The following is a 24,766-nucleotide window of genomic DNA, read 5'->3' as shown; positions in this document are numbered from 1 at the left end:
CATCCCCTTGGGGAGCAGTGGGCAGCAGCGGCGCCGCGCCCAGGAATCATTTTGGTGATTTAACCCCCAATTCCAACCCTTGATGCTGAGTGCCAAGCAGGGAGGTAATGGGTCCCATTTTTATAGTCTTTGGTATGACTCGGCTGGGATTTGAACTCCAACCTACCGATCTCAGGGCGGACACTCTAACCACTAGGCCACTGTGATAAGCAATATAGTGTTATGTCCATCAACTTGAAGTGTGGTTGTGTGTATTAATGTACTGTATGTCCAGGGTTTCCGCAAGGCATTAAATGGATTTTGCGTAAATTAAGGCCTTAAACGGCAATAAAAAGCATTAAATGCGTTGTCCAGAGGCATTTAAAAAATGTAATACAATTGTAGCACATGACCGATAGTCAATATGTTAAACGGTAAATGAAAATTAACTTAAGAACGTTATGGTCATCGAAATTGCTACGTCTGTCTGTGTGTTTCTTTTTTTTAGCTGTAGCTGTAGCTGTTAAACTGCATACAAGAGGTATTGTAAGCACTGCCTCGATACGGCAAAATGAAACTGCACTGGGGGCCTAAACTTTTCCATTCTTTTGTCACTGTAGGTGTGTAGTCCTTAACTGTGACACCATGTCAGAATAATGGGGAAGCTGAGCTTTTTTCATACACAACTCGTTTATTTCAATCACCTCCACTTCAACACATATGAGCTAACTTGGCTAACATTAGCAACTGTCGTGACGCAGACGCCTCAAGTGATCTACGCTGGCTTAGGATGGACAAACAAGGCAATTTTCACAGCAGACCACAATTCTTTTATTCTCTGATGTTCCCACAATAAATGAATACAATACATGACACTCGATACATAACTTGCTATTTACTGTAAACATTTTAAACAACAGAGAGGGTGTAAACTACAATATATTTAATATGTTTAATTGACATACCTTTTTTTTTGCATCTTATTGGCATTTTTCCAAATATCGTTCTGTATTTTTCTAAAATGTCTACGGCCATGCACAGTCAAAACACCAGATGCTACTCCAGAAAAATAAATAAATACAAATACATTCTCCAATTAAACAGCTTTGTAAGCCAATTCTAATACACTAGATAGTAACAGTTAATGTAAACTTTTCAACTAATTAACTTGTCTAATGCTTACAACTGTGTGTATACAGATAATTGTAAGCTTTTGACTATATATAATAACTATATGCAGTTGCACATGGGCATTACATTTTTTTAAGTACCAAAAAATGGGATTAAAAAGCATTAAATTAGATTTGCATTATTATTGTTATTATTATTGCATTGCATAGATTTGATACCTGTAGAAACTCGGATGTGGCAAAATTACGAATGCCTGATTATTATGTTCTTGTCTTACAGCGTATGTCCTGAGATGCGGTACCCTTCCTGATTGGGACAATATTGAGGAGGCCAAGCTCAAGAAAGCTTTGGTAAACAAATGTCGGGCCAGAGCAGGTTTTAAGTAGGCCCTTGTAACTGCCAAGTTCATTCTGGGGTAGGATGTTTCCTTTGTAAACATGTTAATATTTTGGTCTGGGGTTGCACAGTATATATAGTATAAAATTGCCATATGATGTAGCTTTTAGTACCACGTTATACTGTGACAATGCATATTGAGCTGTGCTGTGTCTCGCAAATTTGGCACTGATGCAACCTCACTAACAAGCTAGCGGCTAATATCCCTTCACAGTGCAAAGCTGTTTCCAAATAAAAAAATAATACAACTGGAAATGACGCAGTATGTTACTGCTTACATAATCAGGTCTATTAGTAGCTTTTGTAAACAATTTCAAAATGTTTCAATGATCATTTATGTACCAAATGTTATATTGTTATCGCAGGAGGCTGTTCTATTGTTTACAACAGTGTTTCTTAATCACAGGGCTGGGGCCCACTGTTTGGCTGCGAGTACCCCTTGGGGGCCGCCAACAAATATCTGTTTCTGAGCTGTGGTCCGTCCATATGGGCCGCAATGGTACTCAGTTTTAACACACTTTAGTGTAAGATGACTAATTCAGTGTTTGTATTTGAGTGGACCCCAGACCCCTTTGTAGTGGAAAAGTTGGTTGGGCCCCAAGGTAAAAAATGTTAAGTATCCCTGGTTTTCAATGTGTGATTATTTTTTGTATGTAGACCAGTTCCAAACAGCCCGGTTACAATTTTATAAATGTATTTCCGTTTTTGCTTGGAATATTTAAAAAATGGAAAATGTTGTCCTTTACTCACCCTCTTACTGAGATGAGGTCAGGTGGGGTTTTTTAACTACGGTACATGGTTTGCTCAACAAGGAGTTAAAAAAACTACACCTGACTTTTTCACGTTTGGGGCGGTATAGCTCGGTTGGTAGAGCGGCCGTGCCAGCAACTTGAGGGTTTCAGGTTCGATTCCCGCTTCCACCATTCTAGTCACTGCCGTTGTGTCCTTGGGCAAGAAACTTTACCCACCAGCTCCCAGTGCCACCCACACTGGTTTAAATGTAACTTAGATATTGGGCTTCACTATGTAAAGCAATTTGAGTCACTAGAGAAAAGCACTATATAAATATAATTCACTTCACAACAACAAAGTGAGTACTTGGGGTTAAATTAATTTATATTTGTATTTTTTGTATATTGTTTTCTATGTTGTTTTAATTATTGTGAATGTCAATATGTACAATATGTTTGTAATAATTAACTACATTTAAATTGTTGTATTCAATCTATTTTTATATCTTATGTTTTGTATTTTTGTATAGCCAAATAAAGTTATACACCTTTCAATATTTGAGTATTTTTTTTACCGTTATTTCTAATTAAGTCAGATAATTGAACTCTCAATTTGTTCTCATTATTCTCAAATTTGAGATATGATGGCTTTGTTAAGACATTTAAGAGAAATAATCAAGACATGAAAGAGACATACATAAGATCTCTTTTATTGCTCATACATCTCATGTATTTCTCTTTAATTCTTCAAAATAAATGAGACATAATTGAGATCAATGTCATACATATATGAGCTCTCTTCAGTGTATCCCACTTCTCAAATATTGCTCAAATGGTTGTCTCAACTCAACCTCCTTTGTCTCAGTGATGTCTTGTCTCTTTTTAGCTTATTTATTGCTCCTAAGGGTCCCTTAGGAGCAATAAAAGAGAAACAATTGATCACAGAATTAGACAGATATGAGAAGCTCAAAATGTTCTCAAGATACGAGATCAAGCAACAGATGAGCAAGCACATTTTTGCTTTGGGTACAGAGGGCTCAGTATATACACACCCCAAAAATCAAAGTGAAAAAATTATGTGGCAGGCTCGTCCATTTTGCCTAAATTCAATTTCTGCAACTCAAAATTATTTTCAATATCTTGTGTGGCCCCCACGTGCTTGTATGCATGCTTGACAACGTCGCGGCATGCTCCTGATGAGACGACGGATGGTGTCTTGTGGGATGTCCTCCCAGATCTGTCTAAGGGCATCAGTGAGCTCCTGTAAAGTCTAAGGAGCAACCTGGCGGCGTCTGATGGACCGAAACATTATGTCCCAGAGGTGTTCTATCAGGTTTAGATCAGGTGATCGTGAGGGCCATTCAATTGTGTCAATTCCTTCATCCTCCAGATACTGTCTGCATACTCTTGCCACATGAGGCCGGGCATTGTCGTGGACCAGGAGGAACCCAGGACCTACTGCACCAGCGTAGGGTCTGACCATGGGGGCAAGGATTTCATCCTGATACCTAATGGCAGTCAGACTGCCGTTCTCTAGCCTGTAGAAGTCTTTTCGTCCCTCCATGGAAATGCCTCCCAAGACCATCACTGACCCACCACCAAACGGGTCATGCTGAATGATGTTGCAGGCAGCATAGCGCTCTCCTTGGCTTCTCCAGACCCTTTCACGTCTATCACAGGTGCTCAGGGTAAACCTGCTCTCATCTGTGAAAAGCACAGGGCACCAGTGGCGGACTTGCCAATTCTGGTGTTTTATGGCAAATGCCAATCGAGCTCCACGGTTCTGAGCAGTGAGCACAGGGCACACTACAGGACGTCGTGCCCTGAGGCCACCCTCGTGAAGTCTGTTTCTGACTGTTTGGGCAGAGACATTCACACCAGTAGCCTTCTGGAGGTCATTCTGTAGGGCTCGGGCAGTGCTCAACCTGTTCCTCCTTGCACAAAGCAGCAGATATTGGTCCTGCTGATGGGATGAGGACCGTCTACGGCCCTGTCCAGCTCTCCTAGAGTAACTGCCTGTCTTCTGGAATCTCCTCCATGCTCTGGAGATTGTACTGGGAGACACATCAAATCTTCTTGCAACAGCACGCATGGATGTGCCATCCTGGAGGAGTAGGACAATCTGCGCAACTTCAGGAGGGTTAAGAAATCGCCTCATGCTCCCAGTCGTGATAATGACTCTAGCTAAAGCCAACACTTGTGGAAAAACAGTTTAAAAAGATCTAAGAGGGAGGAACTTGAAATGGCCTCCACCTACAAAACCAGTCCTGTTTTGGGGGCCATCTCGTTGTTGCCCCTCTAGTGCACCTGTTGTTAATTCCATCAACACCAATGCAGCTGAAACTGATTAACAACCCTCTGCCACGTACCTGACCAAAACCTTATCAGAAAAGTGCAATTGAATTCATGCAATACCCTGATAAAAAACTGTTCCTTTAATTTTTTTGAGCAGTGTATATAGTCTTAATACCCAATTGTATTGATTATTTGTCAGGAGCAATAGAGCGTTGCCAGAAGTGGAACCGGACAATGTCAATGAGGCACGAAGCGATGTCAACAATCTCCAGGAAGAGATTATCAAGGATGTACACTAAAGATGTAGAAATCTACAAGAACAGATTAAGATGTCTAACATCCCCAAGAACAGATTATCAGAGAAAGAAAATAATATTGTGACGATATGATAGAAATGTGATATGATAGAAATTAGACAGTTCGGAGAAGAAATTAAGATTCTCAGTGAAGGCAACACAGCATGAAGACGGGAGATGGATAACCTGAAAGAGGAGAATACAACATTGCGCCAACAGTTGAATGCCAACCAGCAAGACAACATAATTTGAAACAACAGCAGTGTTGTGGAGAACATAAAAAATGAGATAGCAGCAGTGCGCCAAGAGTTGCATGTCATGCAAAAAGATAATGATTTGGAGAAATTCAGGGAAGAGATGGCAGTATTGAGATAAGAGCTCAATGCCAGACAACAAGATATCACCAATCTGGGGAATATCAATGTTTGGAAACCATCAAAGAGGAAATGGATCAGTTTACATGACAGAATGACATCATCATGGCTGGGCTACACATCAATCCTTGATCCTATGCAAGAGCAGTTGACAACAGAACAGAACCAGACGAAATGGACGCTGCTTCAACAGAGCAACAAAAAGTGGTCAACTTTCTGCAATCAAAGGGAATTGATGTTGATATTAACACCATATATGCGTGCATTTCACTGAATAGAAGAGAACACAATGGCAGTAATCGTGAAGCTTGCCAACAGAAAATCCAAAATTGCATTGTTAAAACAGGGAAAGAAGCTGAAGGGTACATACAGTATATACATGAACGAACGCACTTAACGCAACGCAGATATCGCCAAGAAAGCACACGACTTGAGGAAACGGGAGAAAATTCAGGGAACTTGGAGCGCCGACTACAAAATCTACATCAAACTGAATGGAGGTCCAAAAGCAAGATAACTAGTTGTCAAAAACATCAAGGATTTGGACAGATATTGAAGCTCCTTGAGCAACCACAAAAACAACAACGATAATGGAGTCTGACGGAAAACAAACATAGACATTCATCTACAAAACTACAACGCTACAAGGGATTACCAAACAAGATTATCTGTAAATCAGGTGCACATTTATTTACACTTCTGCACATTCATAGAGCAACACAAAAGATTGCTGAACAGGAATATATGGAACTGAAAACCTTCTGCAACATGGATCACAATAGTTTGGAATTAGATAATGACATAGATCCACAATTGTTTTCTTTCATATCAGGAATAACTGTTCTTATAATACAGACAAACAATATAATGACATGGTTATATATTATTCATTTCAACAGCAGAAGTTTGTATGCAAACCACAACAACGTGAAACATTTTTTGGAACAAATCAACCAACCCTTCAAAGTGATCGCTATTTCAGAAACATGGATGAAGTAAATTATATCAACAGAGCCAACGCGAATGGAGGGAGAGTAGCTTTGTATGTGATGTCATTAACTATTGATACTATCTCAGAATGTCTAATAATAGAAATATGTCGTGAAAAAAGCAGAAACAGATTAATCATCTGCATACAGTATGTAGATCACCTAAGGCAAACATTGATACGTTTGAAAACTGGATTAAGGCAACTATTACTAAAATCAGTCAAAAAATAACTTCATGTGGGGACTTCAACATTGACCCTAATATATATATATATATATATATATATATATATATATATATATATATATATATATATATATATATATATATATATACACACACTACCGTTCAAAAGTTTGGGGTCACCCAAACAATGTTGTGGAATAGCCTTCATTTCTAAGAACAAAAATAGACTGTCGAGTTTCAGATGAAAGTTATCTTTTTCCGGCCATTTTGAGCGTTTAATTGACCCCACAAATGTGATGCTCCAGAAACTCAATCTGCTCAAAGGAAGGTCAGTTTTGTAGCTTCTGTAACGAGCTAAACTGTTTTCAGATGTGTGAACATGATTGCACAAGGGTTTTCTAATCATCAATTAGCCTTCTGAGCCAATGAGCAAACACATTGTACCATTAGAACACTGGAGTGATAGTTGCTGGAAATGGGCCTCTATACACCTATGTAGATATTGCACCAAAAACCAGACATTTGCAGCTAGAATAGTCATTTTCCACATTAGCAATGTATAGAGTGTATTTCTTTAAAGTTAAGACTAGTTTAAAGTTATCTTCATTGAAAAGTACAGTGCTTTTCCTTCAAAAATAAGGACATTTCAGTGTGAACCCAAACTTTTGAACGGTAGTGTATATATATATATATATATATATATATATATATATATATATATACACATGACACATGACACATTTTGGTCTTCAGTCATTGTTCTCAATAAAACCAAAACTCTGTGGTTCCATTTTCTTTCTTTCTTTTTTTTGTCCTGTCCAGCTTCTCAGGCAAATCATATTGTTGATGTAGATGCCCATATTGGCTGTACAAATTTACTTTACAAAAGAGAAGTGTGGGATACTTCTCTTGTTGCCTTATTTGTATTTGACTTTATTAAATGTATTTATATTATCATTTGGTGCAGCCGGGCCAGAGCAGGAGATAGAAAGAGGAAAAAAAGGAGGACAGAAGGGGAAATTGTGGGGACAAGAGGGGGATAAGACAGAGGGACAAAAACAACAGCAGCAAACACAACAACAACAACAACAGCAGAACAACATCAGCAAATATGATATGTACAAATATGATAGTAAAAGTGATAGCAAAGAAGCAGTTAGTGAAATAAATACAGAAATGACAATGAACATTATTACACTACAAATGGAGCAATACAAATACCAACAGAAATAGCACTATTGATAATGAATAATAACAACTTACCTCCTCAATTATCAGCAATACAATTGTTCAAATGCAACAATACATATATGTAATGATAACTTGAAATACAAAAGAAAGCAGATAAATGGAGGGGAAGAAAAAGAAGGCAGCTATGTTAACCTTGTAGTTCCATTTTCTAAACTTAGCTGATTTGGTCTTTGCATCCCTTTATGTGGAGGAACTTAAAAACACTATGTGTCTTTTTGTGCTGTTTAGATCAATGAGAAAACACACCATACTTCAAGACACAGCATTATGTGTCTTTTAACAAAACCAAGGCCTGAGCAAATGTTACCTGTCCAAGGAAGTAGATTCCTCCTCCGACTATGAAGGCGGAGATAGCAGTGCCAATCACAGCAAACAGGGTGATGGAGCCAATGTTTTGGAAGAAGTTACCCTGAATGTACACAAAAACATATTTTAAGTATTCATGATTTGATCGTAATGGTAAGCCATTGTTATAATAGTTACATCATATAAAAATTAAGCAAAGCACATACAGTATTTTAATTCAGTAGGGTTTTATCAAAATGTGTCAACATTATTTTGTTGTTTTTGGATCAACAATACAGAACCACTGTGGAATATTACAATAATAAATAACCAAGTTACTGATTTGAATGGGTTATTGCATACAACACAGTTTCTTAAACATTTGTTACAATACCGTAATGACTGTAAACAGCATAACTGATATTTGAAGAGTTAATGTACTTTTATGCTAAGCAAACTTGATTCATCTTGTGCACACATCAAGGTAACAAAAACAAAACTGGCAATGAAAAACAGTTAAACATTACAGTACTAACTGGAATGGGATACTTTTTCTTCTCTAAACACTTTAAGGCTGAGTTGAAAAGTCTATATATTCTGCTGTACCTTATGTAATGAGTATCCAGATTCAAAGATGATTGGTGGCAGGAGCAAAAGAAAGAACATATTGGGTCGAAACATTTCCTCCTCCTTTAAAAACAAAAAAGCGAATGAGAGAATGAAAGAAATTAATAACATTTCTAAAGTCAGATATTCACCAAAAAATATTTACAGCTTCCCAAAAGCCAATTACCTTGACTGCAGCTTTAGAGGAATTCAACATGCTAATGTGTTTGATATAACAGGAGGGTAATAATATAACACATACAAATACTTTATTGAACTGTTTTACTTCAGCATAATTGTTCTCATATTGCACAAATTGGGTTTCATCCAAATAGTGATCTTGATGCTAATCAGCACAGAAATTGAAACAAAGGGCACTCAAACACACGCAGGAAGAAAAAAGCCAAGCTTGAACTGCAAGTAGCTGTACTTTATCTGACAAGGCATGTTGGCATCGAGATGACTGGCTGATGCACACTTATATGCACGCACACAAATGAACACACACATATACATACATATACGCACACACAGTGACAGCCTGCCAGTTAATTCATGCATGCATTCTTACAGATCTCCAAACATATTTAAACACACATGCTATTTCTCAGTATAATCTACATGCACGCTCGTGCGCGCACACACACGCAGTCAGACTTTAGCTTTCTGATTATTTCAGTAATATAATGAAATCATTGTTGCATCTCAACTAAATGGGCCAGCCTCCTAGGTCAGGCGTAGGCATCATGTGCCTGTGCATTGCTCTCTGCTTGCCAGTGAGTCTGAGCATGATGCGCCGTTTGCTACATGTGCTGTATGTGCAGCATGCACACACATGCATGCACACACACTGACAATGCACATGCATCATGTATCCATGTATTATACTCACTATAAATTTAAATAGAAGCAATTATTGCACTTGGTGCATGTTATACTCAAAACACAGAGGGCATTATAAGAATAAGAAGGAAAAAAATATTTTTGGGCGGTGGCTGATGCAACATTTTTATCAGTTCTCCCTCATAATGGTTCAAGAGGGCCAGTCCATATTTAGTCCATCTACCCAACAATGTCTCTCTTTGTGTTCTCTACAGTCTTGACAGCTTGGAAAAGCTTCCCTGCTCCAATGACCCCACAAGCAGATGGACTTGAACACAGTCTACAGTCATCAGCTCCTGGCATAGTACACCCATGGAGAACAAGGATGGAAAAGTGACCCCTTGTGGTGAATTAGGGCCAGTAGCTGTATTTTTTATTTATTTACCTGGTATTAGCACTAAGAACACATTGTGCAAGGTTACAGGTATGTCTTAGTTGTTGTTTGTTGGTTGGTGGTGAAAGTAGTGATTTTCTAGATAGAGGTGTGGGTAGGGGTTGCAGTAAAAAAATAAAAAAATAAAAAGCAAAAAATAAACATACAGTTTGTAATCAATTTTACTAATGTATTGCTACTTGCAGGACGACCTCAATGGAAAGTATCACTCAACTGTGTCAGACAGAAATATTTAGAACTGTCGAGCTAGAGGGGAGTTATGTGCTACTGCTAAATAATGATTACAACATTTGTAGCTACAAAAATTGAGCTAAATATATTTAAAAGGGAACTAACTTAAAATATTGCAAATATTAACATGACAACCAGTGTGTGTCGGACCTACGATAAACTAAAAAGTGGGACACATTTGAAGAAAAAATTAGAATAAACAATAAAATAGAACAGAAAAGGATCAGAGGAGGCAACACCTGACATTTAAGCAAAACATGATTCTATAATCTTTAGTCTTTTTCATATATTTTGCCCATTTAATAATTCATTCAGGATTTAAAACCCCAAAACAGTGTGTCGACACATTGCTGTTAAAACTAGGTCAAGCATACAGTAGGGATCACATACATAGGACGTACTGTATGATAGGAGTTTGTGGCTCTTCTTTTGCATACTTCCGACTAAAACAGTAGAAAAGGCAGTAATGAATGCTTCAAAGGTTGCTGTGCTACCTCAACCTAAATCTCTATTGAAACTTTGCTCTTTAGGGAAATTAAAAGGTCAAACATGAATATTAACATCTGAGCCACATGGCATTTGATGCATGCACAGAAGTTTGGCAGCCTTAATGCTCCCTGTGTGCATGTGTAATAGCAAAATATAAGTTTATAAACATATGGGAGTTTGTAGGGGTGGAAATGCCATAATCTAATTTGCATATTTTCCCATGTAATTGTTTCAACAGGCCAAACAAATGCTTATATATATATTTTAAGTAAGACTGTCCAAATTAATGCGTTACGGTAACACATGTGAATAATCACCCAAAAAAATATTGCATTAATCATGTATAAACGCAGATTAATCAAGCAATTCACTGGCAGTATTGGCAGCTCTTTAGATCTCATATTGAGAGTTTACAGAAACAGATTCCAAATACAAAAGGCACACTTGAAATGAACTCAATACCTTTTTTATCTGCTCCTTGTAAATGGGATTATGAGAGAATAAGACACACCTAGCCATGGAACAGCTGAGTAGGTAATAGTACTAATACTTTTGGCACCTTAAAAAGTGGGAGGCACTTTAAAATTAAAGCTGAAAGTCTGCAGTTAAAACACATCTTGTTTTATTTCAAACCCAAAAAGTTTAGATTTGGGACAATGTCCTAATATGTATGGATTTGACTCTAACTGCACACTAAATTATGTTTAATAATGTGTTCATTACATTATCTATTGGTGTATCAGCACCTTATTTTTAATATCATTGCAGTATTGTTTAAGATGTACACTTCAAACTATACTGTTACCAGGTTTTGAGCAAATAACATGCATTCATGTAAAACATCTTAAAAATGTTCACAGTCAAATTAAAAAATATTTTGGTGTTTTTTTCAATTTAACTTAATTTATGGAAGCAAGTAAACGACTCTGATTAATCAAAATTTTAAAATGTGATTAGTCTGGTGAAAATAATTATTGTAAATTTCGGACTAAAAGCCACTAGTTTTTTTCCCTTGGCTTTGAACTCTGCGGTTTATAAACGGTGCGGCTAATCAGAATCAGAATCGGAAATACTTTAATAATCGCAGAGGGGAAATTAAGATTTATGGATTTTTCTTCGATGAGGGCTGGCAGTAATGAATATAGCTTAAAATAAAACAAACAAACACATTGAATCAGTGTGTTATTGTTTGTGCTATAGAGCCATCTTTTGGACGAGTTGGCTCACTCATTGCCCTTCTGTTTAGACAGTGCTATGAACCTACCACAAGTACAGTTGCTGTTTCGTCTTCAAGCCGTCCATAGCGTTTTTACTCGTATGGATTCTTAATTTATAACTCCAAGCAAAGTTTGTAAGTTTTACAGTATAGCTAAGACATTTATTACTTACTAAACCATCCAATGTGTGATGTCAGTAGGAGTGTTTTTATGCATATTTGTACGTGCTATGGTAATATAAAGAAGCTAGCATTGTTAGCATTAGTTACTATGCTAACACGTTTACGAGTGTCTTTGTTAGTATTATTAACTAACAATGGCATTCTTTTTGTATGGTTTAATTTTTGTAAATTCACCAAAATGTCACTGTGTACTACTTATTGAGTCTGTTTAGCTGATTGGTGAGCTTGCTTTTGTTTTTGTGCAAATGAGTAATTTCACAACGTACCTATCTGCGTCTTATAGTCCAGTGCCGCTAAAATATTTTTTCTTCTAAAATTTAGAGGGTGCGGCTTATATCCGGTGCTCTCTTTAGTCCGGTAATCATTTTGTGTTGTTATTAGTTAATAACATCAACATTTTAGTGTTTTCTTATGATGAGGGGGTCATGAGAGGTCACAAGATTAAAACGTGGCAATAGTTCTTGTTTAGAGAAAATCTGTCTCGCTGGTAGAACACTTTTTTTTTTAACCTATAGTCAAAAGCATAACCGTCTGAGTGGGAGAGATTGGAACCGCACATTAAGTGCTTCACACACAAACCAGAGCGCTAGCAAACAAAGCGAGCCTCTGTGTTCCCCGCGTCAAGAGACACAAAAAGCCTGGACTTCTTCATTTGAGTTTGACAGCCACTGTTTGTTTGTTTGTTTGTTTGTTTGTATTTGTTTATTTGAAGGACAATGTGACATTAAAGGCCTACTGAAACCCACTACTACCGACCACGCAGTCTGATAGTTTATATATCAATGATTAAATCTTAACATTGCAACACATGCCAATACGGCCGGGTTAACTTATAAAGTGCAATTTTAAATTTCCCGCCACACTTCCGGTTGAAAAAGCCTTCGAAGGATGACGTATGCGTGTGACGTAGCCCGAGGAACAGAGGTATGCCTTCTCCATTGAATACAATACAAAAAAGCTCTGTTTTCATTTCATAATTCCACAGTATTCTGGACATCTGTGTTGGTGAATCTTTTGCAATTTGTTTAATGAACAATGGAGGTTGCAAAGAAGAACGTTGTAGGTGGCTGTAGCAACACAAGGACCACTTCCTCGGATAGCAGACGCCTAGCCGATGCTAGCAGACCCACCGCACGGATGATCTGGTGAAGTCCTTCGTCGCACCGTCAATCGCTGGAACGAAGGTGAGCACGGGTGTTGCTGAGCAAAGAAGATGAGGGCTGGCTGGCGTAGGTGGAGCGCTAATGTTTTTATCATAGCTCTGTGAGCTCCGGTTGCTAAGTTAGCTTTAGCGTCGTTAGCAACAGCATTGTTAAACTTTGCCAGGCTGAGATCTATTAACCGTGTAGTTACATGTACATGGTTTAATAGTATTGTCGATCTTCTGTCTATCCTTCCAGTCAGGGATTTATTTATTTTGTTTCTATCTGCATTTGAGACAGATGCTATCACGTTAGCTCATGCTAAAGATGCTAAAGAGCTTCGTCGATGTATTGTCGTGGAGATAAAAGACACTGTAATGTCCATTTCGCGTTCTCGACTCTCATTTTCAAGAGGATATAGTATCCGAGGTGGTTTAAAATACAAATCCGTGATCCACAATAGAAAAAGGAGAGAGTGTGGAATCCAATGAGCCAGCTTGTACCTAAGTTACGGTCAGAGCGAAAAAAAATATGTATTTCACTGCATTCTAGTCCGTCACTCTAACGTTCCTCGTCCACGAATCCTTCATCCTCGCTCAAATTAATGGGGTAATCATCACTTTCACGGTCCGAATAGCTCTAGCTGCGTTGAAAACAATAGGAAAATATGAGGGAGTGAACAACTGACAACGTCACGCTACTTCCGGTAGGGGCAAGGTTGTTTTTTTTTTATCAGAGACCAAAAGTTTCGAACTTTATCGACGTTGTTCTATACTAAATCCTTTCAGCAAAAATATGGCAATATCGCAAAATGATCAAGTATGACACATAGAATGGATCTGCTATCCCCGTTTAAATAAATAAAAATCATTTCAGTAGGCCTTTAAGAAGATGGCTGCACCAGATTTAGCACCATGCTAATTTCCATCTGTAGTCCTTTTATAGTGCATTTAACATCCACAATTAAAATTACACAGGATTAAAAATACACAACAAAATAGTAATTACATAATGATAAGCAATTTAAAATACTAGTACAATACATAGAGGGTATGTGAGTTGCAAATCAGTGGGCGGTCAAGTTACAGTATTTTATCAGCTTCATTTAAAGCTGCAGAAGTATATAAAGTGCAGCCGTTTTTATCAAAGTCCACATACCACAGCATACAGTGTAGCCATCAGATGGTACCCATAAGGGTATCATTCAATAGCAATATACCCCATTGGTACTGCATACGTAAACAAGATTGCGATGTTACAAGATAAGACTGGTACTCTGGTGGTCATCAGACTGCTCCCGCTAGGGTATCTCATCTGATGGTCAACTACCTGCCTGGTATTGTTAGTGTGAGCAGGACTGATGGTCTATAAGCCCGTCTTTGACTGCCTGTGAGAAACTGAAAACTTGAGTTTTTCTTTAGATTGTCTGGGAGCCCATTCCATTATTTGATTGCTTGGTAGGAAAAGGCTGATTGAGAGAAGGCAGACTTTCTTTTTGGAACATTAGTCACCCCTGGATCCAGACCTTAACACTGATTGTTAATTCTGAGCGTAGCTGTATGTATATTTTTAAGGGAGGAGGAGCTGCATCATTTAGGATCTTATGTACCAGGTGGATATTGGAGTACCTGATCAAGTTTTTTAATCGAGGATTTTCAGTGCTTGATTAGGTAATGATCTGAGAGAATTTAAAACAGTCTGTTTGGCTTGAGACCATGATGACATACAGTACAAGATATGTGATATGATTATTGCATTGAAAAACGATTTAGCTGCTTCCAATGATAAAAAGCTCCTGATGTGCTGGAAGTTGGCAATGTTATATTTCAGAACATGACATACCTTTTTAACATGATTTTTAAAATTTAGTGTAGGATCCAGCATCACGCCTAGGTATTTAACTTCCTCAGCATTACTGATCATGTAACTATTCACATAGATGTTTGAGAGAACACTTTGATTTGGTTTGTTTGAAAAATAAATTTTGACAGTTTTATCTGTGTTCAGCAGGACTCGTTCAGTCACTTTGTTGCTTTGGTCATTGTCTCGGATAGCTGAGCTGCAACCAGATTTGCATCGGAACCGTGAGTAAAGAAGACTGTGTCAACAGCATACATTAAGATCTCCACATCCTCACAAACGGATGGTAGGTCATTAATGTACAAACAGAAGAGCAGTGGCCCCAGAATAGACCCTTGAGGCACCCCTGTGGTACAGGAGCTGAGTGGCAAAGTTGTGTTATTTATTCTTACGCACTGGAAGCAATCTGCGAGGTAAGATTGAAACCACCTGATAGTGTTTGTGGAGAGATTGAAATTCTGTCATTTTGCCAGCAGCGCTGAGTGATTAACTGTGTCAAATGCCTTACGTAGATCCAGGAAAACGGCCAACAACCCCTCCCCTGTCCAGGCTGGACTTGATCACCTCGAGGAAGTAACAGCATGTTGTGTCGGTAGAGTATTTGGATCTGAAGCCAAACTGCATGGGATGTAACATATTTCCATTGTCAAAGTGCTCAATCAGCTGTTCGGCAACAATTTTTTCAATAATCTTAGAAACAATAGGAAGTATACTGATTGGTCTATACTTCTTTAAGTCCTTTTTGTTTCCTGATTTTAAAATGGGTGTTATAATTGCAGTTTTGAAGGAGAATGGGAATACACATTCTTTTAATGACTGGTTAATTATGTAAATTATTGGTTTTGCAAAAACCTCTTTGTATTTCTTTAGTAAAAGTGGATCATGTCCCCACGAGTCTTTAGCTTTTGAGTTTGAGAGTGAGGACATAATTTTATTGACCTTGCCTTCACTCACACATTTCATATTCATCAGAGTGAGTTGTAGTCCTCCTGTAAGACCACAGGCCATAGTCCCAGCAGAGTGAGCAGAAGATGTTGATGCCGTGTTTGAGGGTTTACTCAGTTCCAAGATTGAGGTTACAAAGGAGTTGTTGAACAAGTTAGCAACCACTAGGCTATCATTTACAGTGGCTTGTGTACCAGGTATGAGTGTTCCGTTGTTGCACGAGTTTATGTCAAGTTCAATGGGTCAATTTCTAGTCCGCTCTCTCCCAGATAGATTGTTAATGCACTTCCATATTATCTTACTATTCCCTTTAGCCTGTTTTAGTATTTCTAAGAAAAAGTCTATGCTTTTGCTTTTTCTGAGCTGTCATGTAACTTTGTTTCTAAGGCTTTTGAAGATAAACCAATCAATACTGCACCATATGTATGTGTAAGAAGGCTAAACTGTCAATCATGGACGACAACATGCAATAGAAAAGCACTCTGGACACACTGGATCTCTTCCCCCAGCAGCAAAACGTCTCTGCAGCAGCCCAGAGATAAGACAATACAGTCAAATTAATGATACACTCACAGCTACAATGTCACATTCGAGATGCAAAGAACCCATGAAGCTCTTCACAAACACATTTAATTATATTTAGTTTTATAATTTTTTATTCATTCATCTGTGAAAACAAGTTCAACAGTTAAAAGCTCAAGGCGTAGGTCATACATGCGAAGTTGTAAAATACTTTTAAGTGCATCTGCAGTGTTTTGTGACCCAGCCAAAAAAACCTCTACAATCCCTGGGCTTGTGGAGGTGCCTTGCATGTGCACTGTATGGTTCCCAGATATTGGTGTGGCGAAGTTGGGAGAGTGGCCGTGCCAGCAATCTGAGGGTTACTGGTTCAATCCCCACCTTCTACCATCCTAGTCACGTCTGTTGTGTCCTTGGGCAAGACACTTCACCCTTGCTCCTGATGGGTCCTGGTTAGCGCCTTGCATGGCAGCTCCCGCCATCAGTGTGTGAATGTGTGTGTGAATGGGTGAATGTGGAAATACTGTCAAAGCGCTTTGGGCTCCTTAAAAAGGGGTAGAAATGCGCTATACAAGTACAACCCATTTACCATTTACCATAATTAATACTTATCCTTTCGTGATGAAATGTATTTGATTGCAGATTAAATGTATGACGTAAAAACACTTCCTGTCTTTCACTTTAAATGGATACCAAGTCGAAATTTGGATAATGCTGCCTAACAGTAGTGCCCAATCTAATCTTTTCATGAGTCGTCTTTTTCTACTGCGGCTTCATTGTGAGGCGAATGCTTTGCCGTTGTGTTGCATGCTGCGTGATTGAGTAATTCTCTTGTGAGACTGAAAGGTTTCATTAATTGGGTGGTTTGGCCAACATCTGGCCCACTACCCGCCTGTAGGAGGGCTGCATATGACGTCACATCCGTTTTACTTCTTCGTGGCTTAATTCACACAATGGTCTAGCAGCTTGAGCGTAGCATTGAAACGAGACTGAGTGTAGCGTTCGAGCAGTAAATGTTGTATCGCTGTTCTGTTCTTGGGTGTTCCAGTCGTTCAAATAGAGAGATAGGAAAGAGCTTTCATAAAGGGGTTCATAAAGGTAATAAAGTCATGGAAAAAAACGAAAGTGCATCGAAGGAAATGGCTCTTAAAAATATCACTCATCTTGTGGAATACAATCAGCGATCACTTTTGTAGAAACGTGATGTCCACTCTTGCTTTATAGAACTGTGTTTAATGAACACGTTCAAACATTAATCATACTACGCTGTACGCTTTACCGGCATCGCTACCGCTCTCAATGTTGTGAACCTTTTACTTCCGGGATCACGTGAGAGACTCGTGAACTCAGTCTCTTAAAGGGGCCGTGCCCATTTTCACAACATTACATCCCTCCTTTTCTTTCAAAGTAAATGTCCTTGTTTCTGTTGAAAAAAAAGAACTGTATGGTGACACTTAACTTAAGTCAAACTAAAGATGTTGCCAGTTCAAACTTTCACAATGACAATACAATACAAATATTTTAACTGGATAATAAATGCCTCCTGACATTAGTATACAGGAGCAAATAGAAGTTCAAAGGTTAATTCAGTCCAAGAGTCTCCTTGGGAGTCGTCTGTCGGCTCTGACAAGGTATCTCCTCTGGTCTTGATCCGGACCTTGTTGTTGTCGTTGTTGATCCTGGTCATGAATCTGATCACCGGTACTGTCCTCATCATCATCATCATCATCAGCTGTCACTGTCACAATTCAGTGGGACAAATGGTTGGTGTTTGAGAAGCTTATACAGGGACCTGTGCCTGGTGACTTCATGTCCCTGTCTTTTTGCGGTGACCATTGTTCCTTTCACTGAGATGACCTTGTATGGCTTGGGGTTGAATGGTGTGACCATTTTCCCGGTTCTCCTCTGACGTATCAGGACAACATCACCCTGTTTCAACTGTGAGTGCACGGCATTCCTCCTTTCATCAGCATATAGTTTCATTTGCGTCTTCCTTAGTGCATCAGTTTGCCTGAGGTCGTTGTCGTCGGTGGGGTGAGAGATAGAGGGCAGTTTTATTGACATGGGTCGACCAAAGAATAATTCTGCTGGAGACCGGTTGGTGGTGTGGTGAGGAGTGGCGCGATAGTTGCGAAGGAACTTGTACAATTCTTGCTTCCATGGCTTACCTTCGACCATGGCAGTGTGCACAGCCTTGATTAAAGGTCTGTTGAATCTTTCAACTACTGCATTGGCCTGTGGCCAGTATGGTGTGATTTTCCTGTGGTGGAAACCAAGGTAGTGAGCAAAATCACAGAATATATTGCCTGAGAATGGGGGTCCGTTGTCACTCTTGACGACTTCTGGCGTGCCCACCAAGGAAAATATTTTATCCATTACAGGGATTATTGTGTGTGCTGAGGTTGAGGATGTGATCTCGACAAAGGGGAATCTTGAGTATTCGTCCAGCATAACAAACAGGTAATCACCGGAGGGTAGGGGACCGCAAAAGTCCACGGAGACATTTTTCCAGGGTCCAGTTGGGAGTTCAGACATTTGTAGTGGCTGGTGTTCCGTTCTCGGTACTGATGACTGACATGGGATGCACTGAGACACTAGTTCTTCTGCTTGCTTGTCTATTCCAGGGAACCAGACCTTTTCTCGGAGTAGCTGCTTGGTCTTAACTACTCCTTGATGTCCTTCATGAGCGAGAGCTATAGCTCTAGTTTGTAGCATTTGTGGCAGTACCAGTCTGTTGCCTCTAAGGATGAGGCTGCCGTCATCCAGGACTGTGAGCTCTTCCCTGACGTTGTGAAAGGCTTTTAACATTGAGCGATCAAATTCCGAGGGGCCGTCATACAACTGGGTCCAGTCGCCAGAGTGAATCACTTTTTTCAGGTGTAGCAGCACTGGATCCTTGACTGTCTCTCGTTGCACTTCTTGGAGAGTCATTGCTTTGGGGATTGCATGTTCTGCGATGAACCTGACATGGATCTCAGTGTCAATGTCATCAGTTGACATACACTTGTGGAGAGTTTGCGGGTGGCGTGACATATAGTCTGCTGGATTGGATTTCCTCGCTTTGTGGACTACTTTGAACTTGTAGGGTTGGAGTCTGAGAGCCCATCTTTCTATGCTTGCTGGGGGTTTGGACTTCGGATTGTTGAAAATCAGTTCCAGCGGTTTGTGGTCTGTGACCATGACAAAATCCGATCCATATAGGTACAGGTGGAAGTGTTCGCAACTCCAGACTATTGCAAGTGCTTCCCGCTCAGTCTGGGAGTACCTTTGTTCCACTGGAGTCAAGGCTCTGCTGGCGTAGGCCACAATGTGCGTTTTGTTGTTTGTTTTGTCTGTCTGTGCAAGGATGGCGCCGAGACCAACCGGGCTTGCATCCACAATGACTGTTGTCTTTCTTCCTGGATGGAAGTAGCTCATGACTGGGTGGCTGATTAGTCTGTCTTTTAGCTGAGTCAGGGCATTTGTATGTTTATCTGTCCAGTGCCAGGCCGCATCTTTCTTTGTAAGTTCACGAATCGGCTGGGTGATTGATGAGAAGTCTGGAATGAAGCGAGCACTGTAGTTGACCATTCCTAGTAGACTGCGGACTTCACTCTGATTCTGAGGCAGCGGCATGTGTGTGATGGCCTGGATCTTCTTAGGGTCAGGTGAGACACCATCTTTTGAAAAGACATAGCCATAAAATTCCAAAAACTGTTTGTCCAGGGTGTACACCGCCTTCCGCCCGATTGTAGCTGAGATAGGCTCCAGCGCCCCCCGCGACCCCGAAGGGAATAAGCGGTAGAAAATGGATGGATGGATGGATGTTTGTTAAACTCACACTTTTGCTCATTGATTGTGAGGTTGTTCTCAGTGAGTCTCTTGAAGACTGCCTCCATGGAACGATCGTGATCTGCAGGTGTGGCCCCAAATATGATAATATCGTCACTGAAATTTCTGACCCCTGGTATTCCGTGCAGCACGTTTTGAATTGTGTGCTGGAAAACTTCTGCTGCCGACGATATTCCAAATATGAGCCTCGTATATCTCCTGAGTCCCACATGTGTCGAAAATGTGGTGATGTATCTCGATTCGGGTGCTAATTCCAGTTGATGGTATCCTGCGTTGAGGTCCAGCTTTGAGAAGATAGTTGCACCGTTGAGATCGTGTATGATGTCATCCACTGTTGGTGATATGTGCCTTTCTCTCTGGACAGCTGTGTTGGGCAGGCGCATGTCAATGCAGAGACGGATTTTTTCAGGATTTTTGGGTTTTGGAGTCGCTACGATGGGGGACACCCATGGCGTTGGGCCATGAACTTTCTCAATAATGCCCTGGTCTTCTAGGTGTTGCAGTTCCTGCTCTACTTTCTTTCGCATGTGGAAAGGAATGCGACGATGTGGTTGGACTACAGGCCGTACGCTGTCGTCGATGTGTAGCTTGACTTGGAAATTCTTTCGTTTCCCTATGCCAGTGGTAAGATTTGGATATTGCAGGAGTAGCTCTTGAGCCTTGGACATGTCCTGCTTCTTGGTCTGCGTGCAACACACTACGTGCAGTAGGCCTAATTCAGTTCCTGTTGTGTGTCCCAGTAGGGAGCCATGAGCTCCTTCAGCCACATAGAAAGTTGCTTGTACAGTTTTGCCATTTGCCGAGACTGTTGTGTTTACTTTTCCTCTGAGTGGAAGTGGGGAGTTTCAACCATAGGGAAATATTTTTTTTCTAGCTTGTTCGAGCTTTACATTTGACTGTATTGTGCCGAAGGCTGTCTCATCAAGGATGTTGGCTGAAGCACCTGAATCGACTAGAACGTTCATGTTTTCACCAGCTATCACAAGCTGCCGCACTGGTGGTAGGGCGCCACCAGCTGTGCTTGTGACAAATAGGTACTCGTCATCTGTGCTTGAGTCTTGTGTAGCTACATGGCTGACAGAGGTGTGAGGTAGTTTGTCTACATCAGTCTGAAGTGATCTGACTTGTTTATAGTTACGTGCTGTTGTTTTGTACATGCTGTGTGTTTGTTTAGTTGTCTGTTGTGAGAGACAGCCGCGCGCATAATGATTGCATTACACGAGACGCCTTTTGCCGGGCATGCTGATTGTCCTCCCTGGTGGGGAAATGTGCCCCCACAATTCCTGCATGTTGTTTTTGATTGTTGTTGTTGTTGTTGTGCACTGTTCATCTTTGATCTTTGGGGCAGCGAGCCTGTCCATCTTTTGTTGCTTGTGCTAGCTATGGCTGCAATCTCTCCTGTGTTATTTTTGTTTTCCATGCCAGAAGCTTGAAATTCAGATGTTTCGAATGTCCTGGCAAGATCCAGTAGGTCTTTGAGAGTCATCCTAGGGTCTCTTAGTGCTCTCCTCCTGAGCCGTGACGACATGCAGTTGAGTATGATTTGTGATTTTATTTCTTTGTTTTCGTCATTGAATTCACAGTTTTGGGCCAGTTTCCTGAGTCTGGTATGGAATGCATCCATTGTTTCTCCCTCGTTTTGTTTTGCTTGTCTAAACGTGTAGATTTCAAACTCTACATTACGACTTGGGCTAAAGTATGCAGTGAGTAGCTCAACTGCTTTATCATAGTCCTTTGCCTCTCCTTTTTCAGTAAAAGTCTCAAAAATATCTTGCACTGGTTCCCCAGCATAATACAGTAGCATAGCCCTTTTACGTGTTGCATCCGTTATGGCTGCTGCAGTGAGAAAGGTTTCAAAATGCAACATCCATTTCTTCCATTTTGAGGAGAGGGAGGCGGGTTCAGTGCTGATATCGAAGTGTGGGAATTGCGGGAGCCCAGCTAATGCCGCCATCTAGCTTGTGTTCGTTGTTATTTTTATATAATTGTATTTATTTGAATCTCTCTTTCGTTCTGTCTGTAGTGCTGGTTAGCAGTGGAGTAGCATGTATGGTTGATTCAATGGTTTTCACTTACGGCCGATCAGCTTCGTAGCGTGTCATGATACTGCTCCGTGCAGTGAATGGGGCAGATCAAAATCAGTGGGTTCTTTCACAGCTTGTGCTCCGTATCCTCGTCGCCAATGTAGAAATGTGATGTCCACTCTTGCTTTATAGAACTGTGTTTAATGAACACTTTCAAACATTAATCATACTCCGCTGTACGCTTTACTGGCATCGCTACCGCTCTCAATGTTGTGAACCTTTTACTTCCGGGATCACGTGAGAGACTTGTGAACTCAGTCTCTTAAAGGGGCCGTGCCCATTTTCACAACATTAGAACTTTTTTGTTTGAAAATTTGATTTGTTTGGGAAACTTTCTGTGATGCAACCAAGTTTATTCTCTACTATATTAGTAGAGTTTGATAGCAGAACTCAACATAAAGTAAGGACAAAAGATTGCATAAGTTTGTGTTCTTTTATGGTTGCTATGCCTAAATATAACTATGAAGACCTGGTTGTGCAAATAAACTAATGTCAGGTTAAATCCTTGTAATAAATATTGTGATTGTTGGTCCAGTCTACTGTATTTTCTTTCTCGATTTTCATAACAGAAATTAAAAGCTTAGTTGTTGTTGTTGTGCAGGAAAGCCAAGTGCTTTATTTGACACGGATGACCACATTATAGCGTCCTTGGTGATATTTGTTAGTATCCAAAAAATATCCTTAATAGTATTAATAAACTACATGAATAAATCTCTCGTAGCCTCAACAGCATATACTATATCTTATCTTGATATTGCTAGCAAAGATTCATGCTGAACCACAGGGACATATACAGCTAAATAATGAGACAAAATACATACTTCACACCATAAAAACTGCAAATATGAATTGTAGATGAGACTAAATTGGTAGCAGGAAATCAACTGCAAACAAACGTATCCTTTTTCTCATTAGCGTCACGCTCACAGCAGCACGAAACTCGTTATGTCAATCAAATACGTTACTTATCGATCCATGATAAGTCTGACTTTGTCTTTTACGGATTAATGCTTATTTTGTGGACCCCTCCAGATGTAAATACATGATGTGCCCTCAAACTTTTCTTCTTTAAGCACCGTGAGTGTCAAGTGAAGTGAGGTAGCAGTAGCGTCTTGGTGACGATAAAAGGTTTACATTTTTTTTTTATATGTGTTTCTGAAAGATTGTAAAAATCGACTCCATCCCATTTAAAATATTTTTTTCATGACCGCTTTTATATTTGCCTCTAAAAATACGCCTAAATCTGCACTGATTCAGGTAAATACACAGTAGGCAAATGGGGCTCTAGCCCATCGCCTGAAAATGCCCGGATGTGCCTCTAGGTCACGTGATTGCAACCCAGCTATTGAGTGCCCCTGCTATAGAGTGTTACTTTCTACTTCTTTATAACTCAAGACGAATGAAAGGGAATTTAAAAAAAACAATTTAATATGCTGGACAGTAGGGAGACAACTTCAGATGAAGAAATTGATATGAATGGGCATAGGAAGCAGCTTGGTGGTGAAAGACAAAGGCAAAGCCTCTAATGCCAGGATGTGGTTGTCTCTGGGGTTTGTACACCCTTCCTCATTTGCTTAGCGATGCTGAAGGCTTGATAGATTAGTAAAGTGGGCCAGATCAGGAAACATGCTCGCTGGGGGAGAGAACACTTGCTTTCAGGGTAGCTAGAAGCATAAAGTTGTATCCAGTTTGAACCCACATTTTAAAAAAGACCAATAAAGAAATAGTAGAAGGGAAACAGATTTCCTCAATTTACTATTATCATGAAACTTTTTTTTAAAAACCAAGTAGTTTAAGGAATTGATTTTGACATAGTAAACTGCTGGCTGTGTTGCTCAGTGGTTACGTAGGTTAGATTTCACAGTGCATTCTGATCTTTGGGGCTCTCTCAAAACCAAATAGTTTAGAGATAAATAATGGAGATGCATCATGGGTTGCCTTCTCTATAATTTCCAAGGGCAAAAAAAATATGGGTATGCAAGAAGCTTTGCACCATATTATAAGTGCAGCATAATTATAATACATACTATGCTGTGGAGCAACAGTACTGTAAATGATAAAGCTCCTGCTGATACAATCCTGTCAGAATTAAGAAATTCACAAAGACACAGGTTCCAAATAGGGATGGGTCTCGTGTAACTGGGGTTATCACCCTGAGGGCCCCAAGATAAAAGAAAAAAACATAAAAAAAACAAAAACAATGGCCGCCTGTGTGTATGGAACATTGACACAACCTGCCCCCCGTGTTTCTCTCTTGTTCATTCATTATTTTCCTCAGGGGCAGAGAACACGGAATGTTAATTAAAGACTGCAAGCACCAGAAAAAAATGTGGAATGTGGGGCAAAAGGGGACAGCCAGTGAAGAACAGAACGAGCAGGTAACAGAAGCACAGATGAGCGATTATATATGAAAAACAGAAGGCAAGACACGGCAGAGAGTCAAAAATAAAGGAAAACAGAACAAAACAAA

At 39.8% G+C, this 24,766-nt stretch overlaps 1 protein-coding gene across 1 annotated transcript in view; it reads right to left on the bottom strand.

Annotated features, from left to right (window-relative positions):
* LOC133653082 (sodium/hydrogen exchanger 8-like) overlaps window positions 1-24,766 on the bottom strand; it is a 60,656-nt gene that overhangs the window by 27,150 nt on the left and 8,740 nt on the right. Inside the window, exons 5-6 of the mRNA XM_062052087.1 lie at window positions 8,521-8,604; window positions 7,937-8,038 (exon numbers count right to left, since the gene is read on the bottom strand). Coding sequence (XP_061908071.1) covers window positions 7,937-8,038; window positions 8,521-8,604 — 186 coding nt within the window. The remainder of the gene's footprint in view (window positions 1-7,936; window positions 8,039-8,520; window positions 8,605-24,766) is intronic.

The sequence above is a fragment of the Entelurus aequoreus genome, linkage group LG07 (genome assembly GCF_033978785.1).
Source record: "Entelurus aequoreus isolate RoL-2023_Sb linkage group LG07, RoL_Eaeq_v1.1, whole genome shotgun sequence".
Taxonomy (NCBI): domain Eukaryota; kingdom Metazoa; phylum Chordata; class Actinopteri; order Syngnathiformes; family Syngnathidae; genus Entelurus; species Entelurus aequoreus.
The sequence above is the reverse complement of the archived record's forward strand: the minus strand, read 5'-3'. Positions and strand labels throughout refer to the sequence as shown.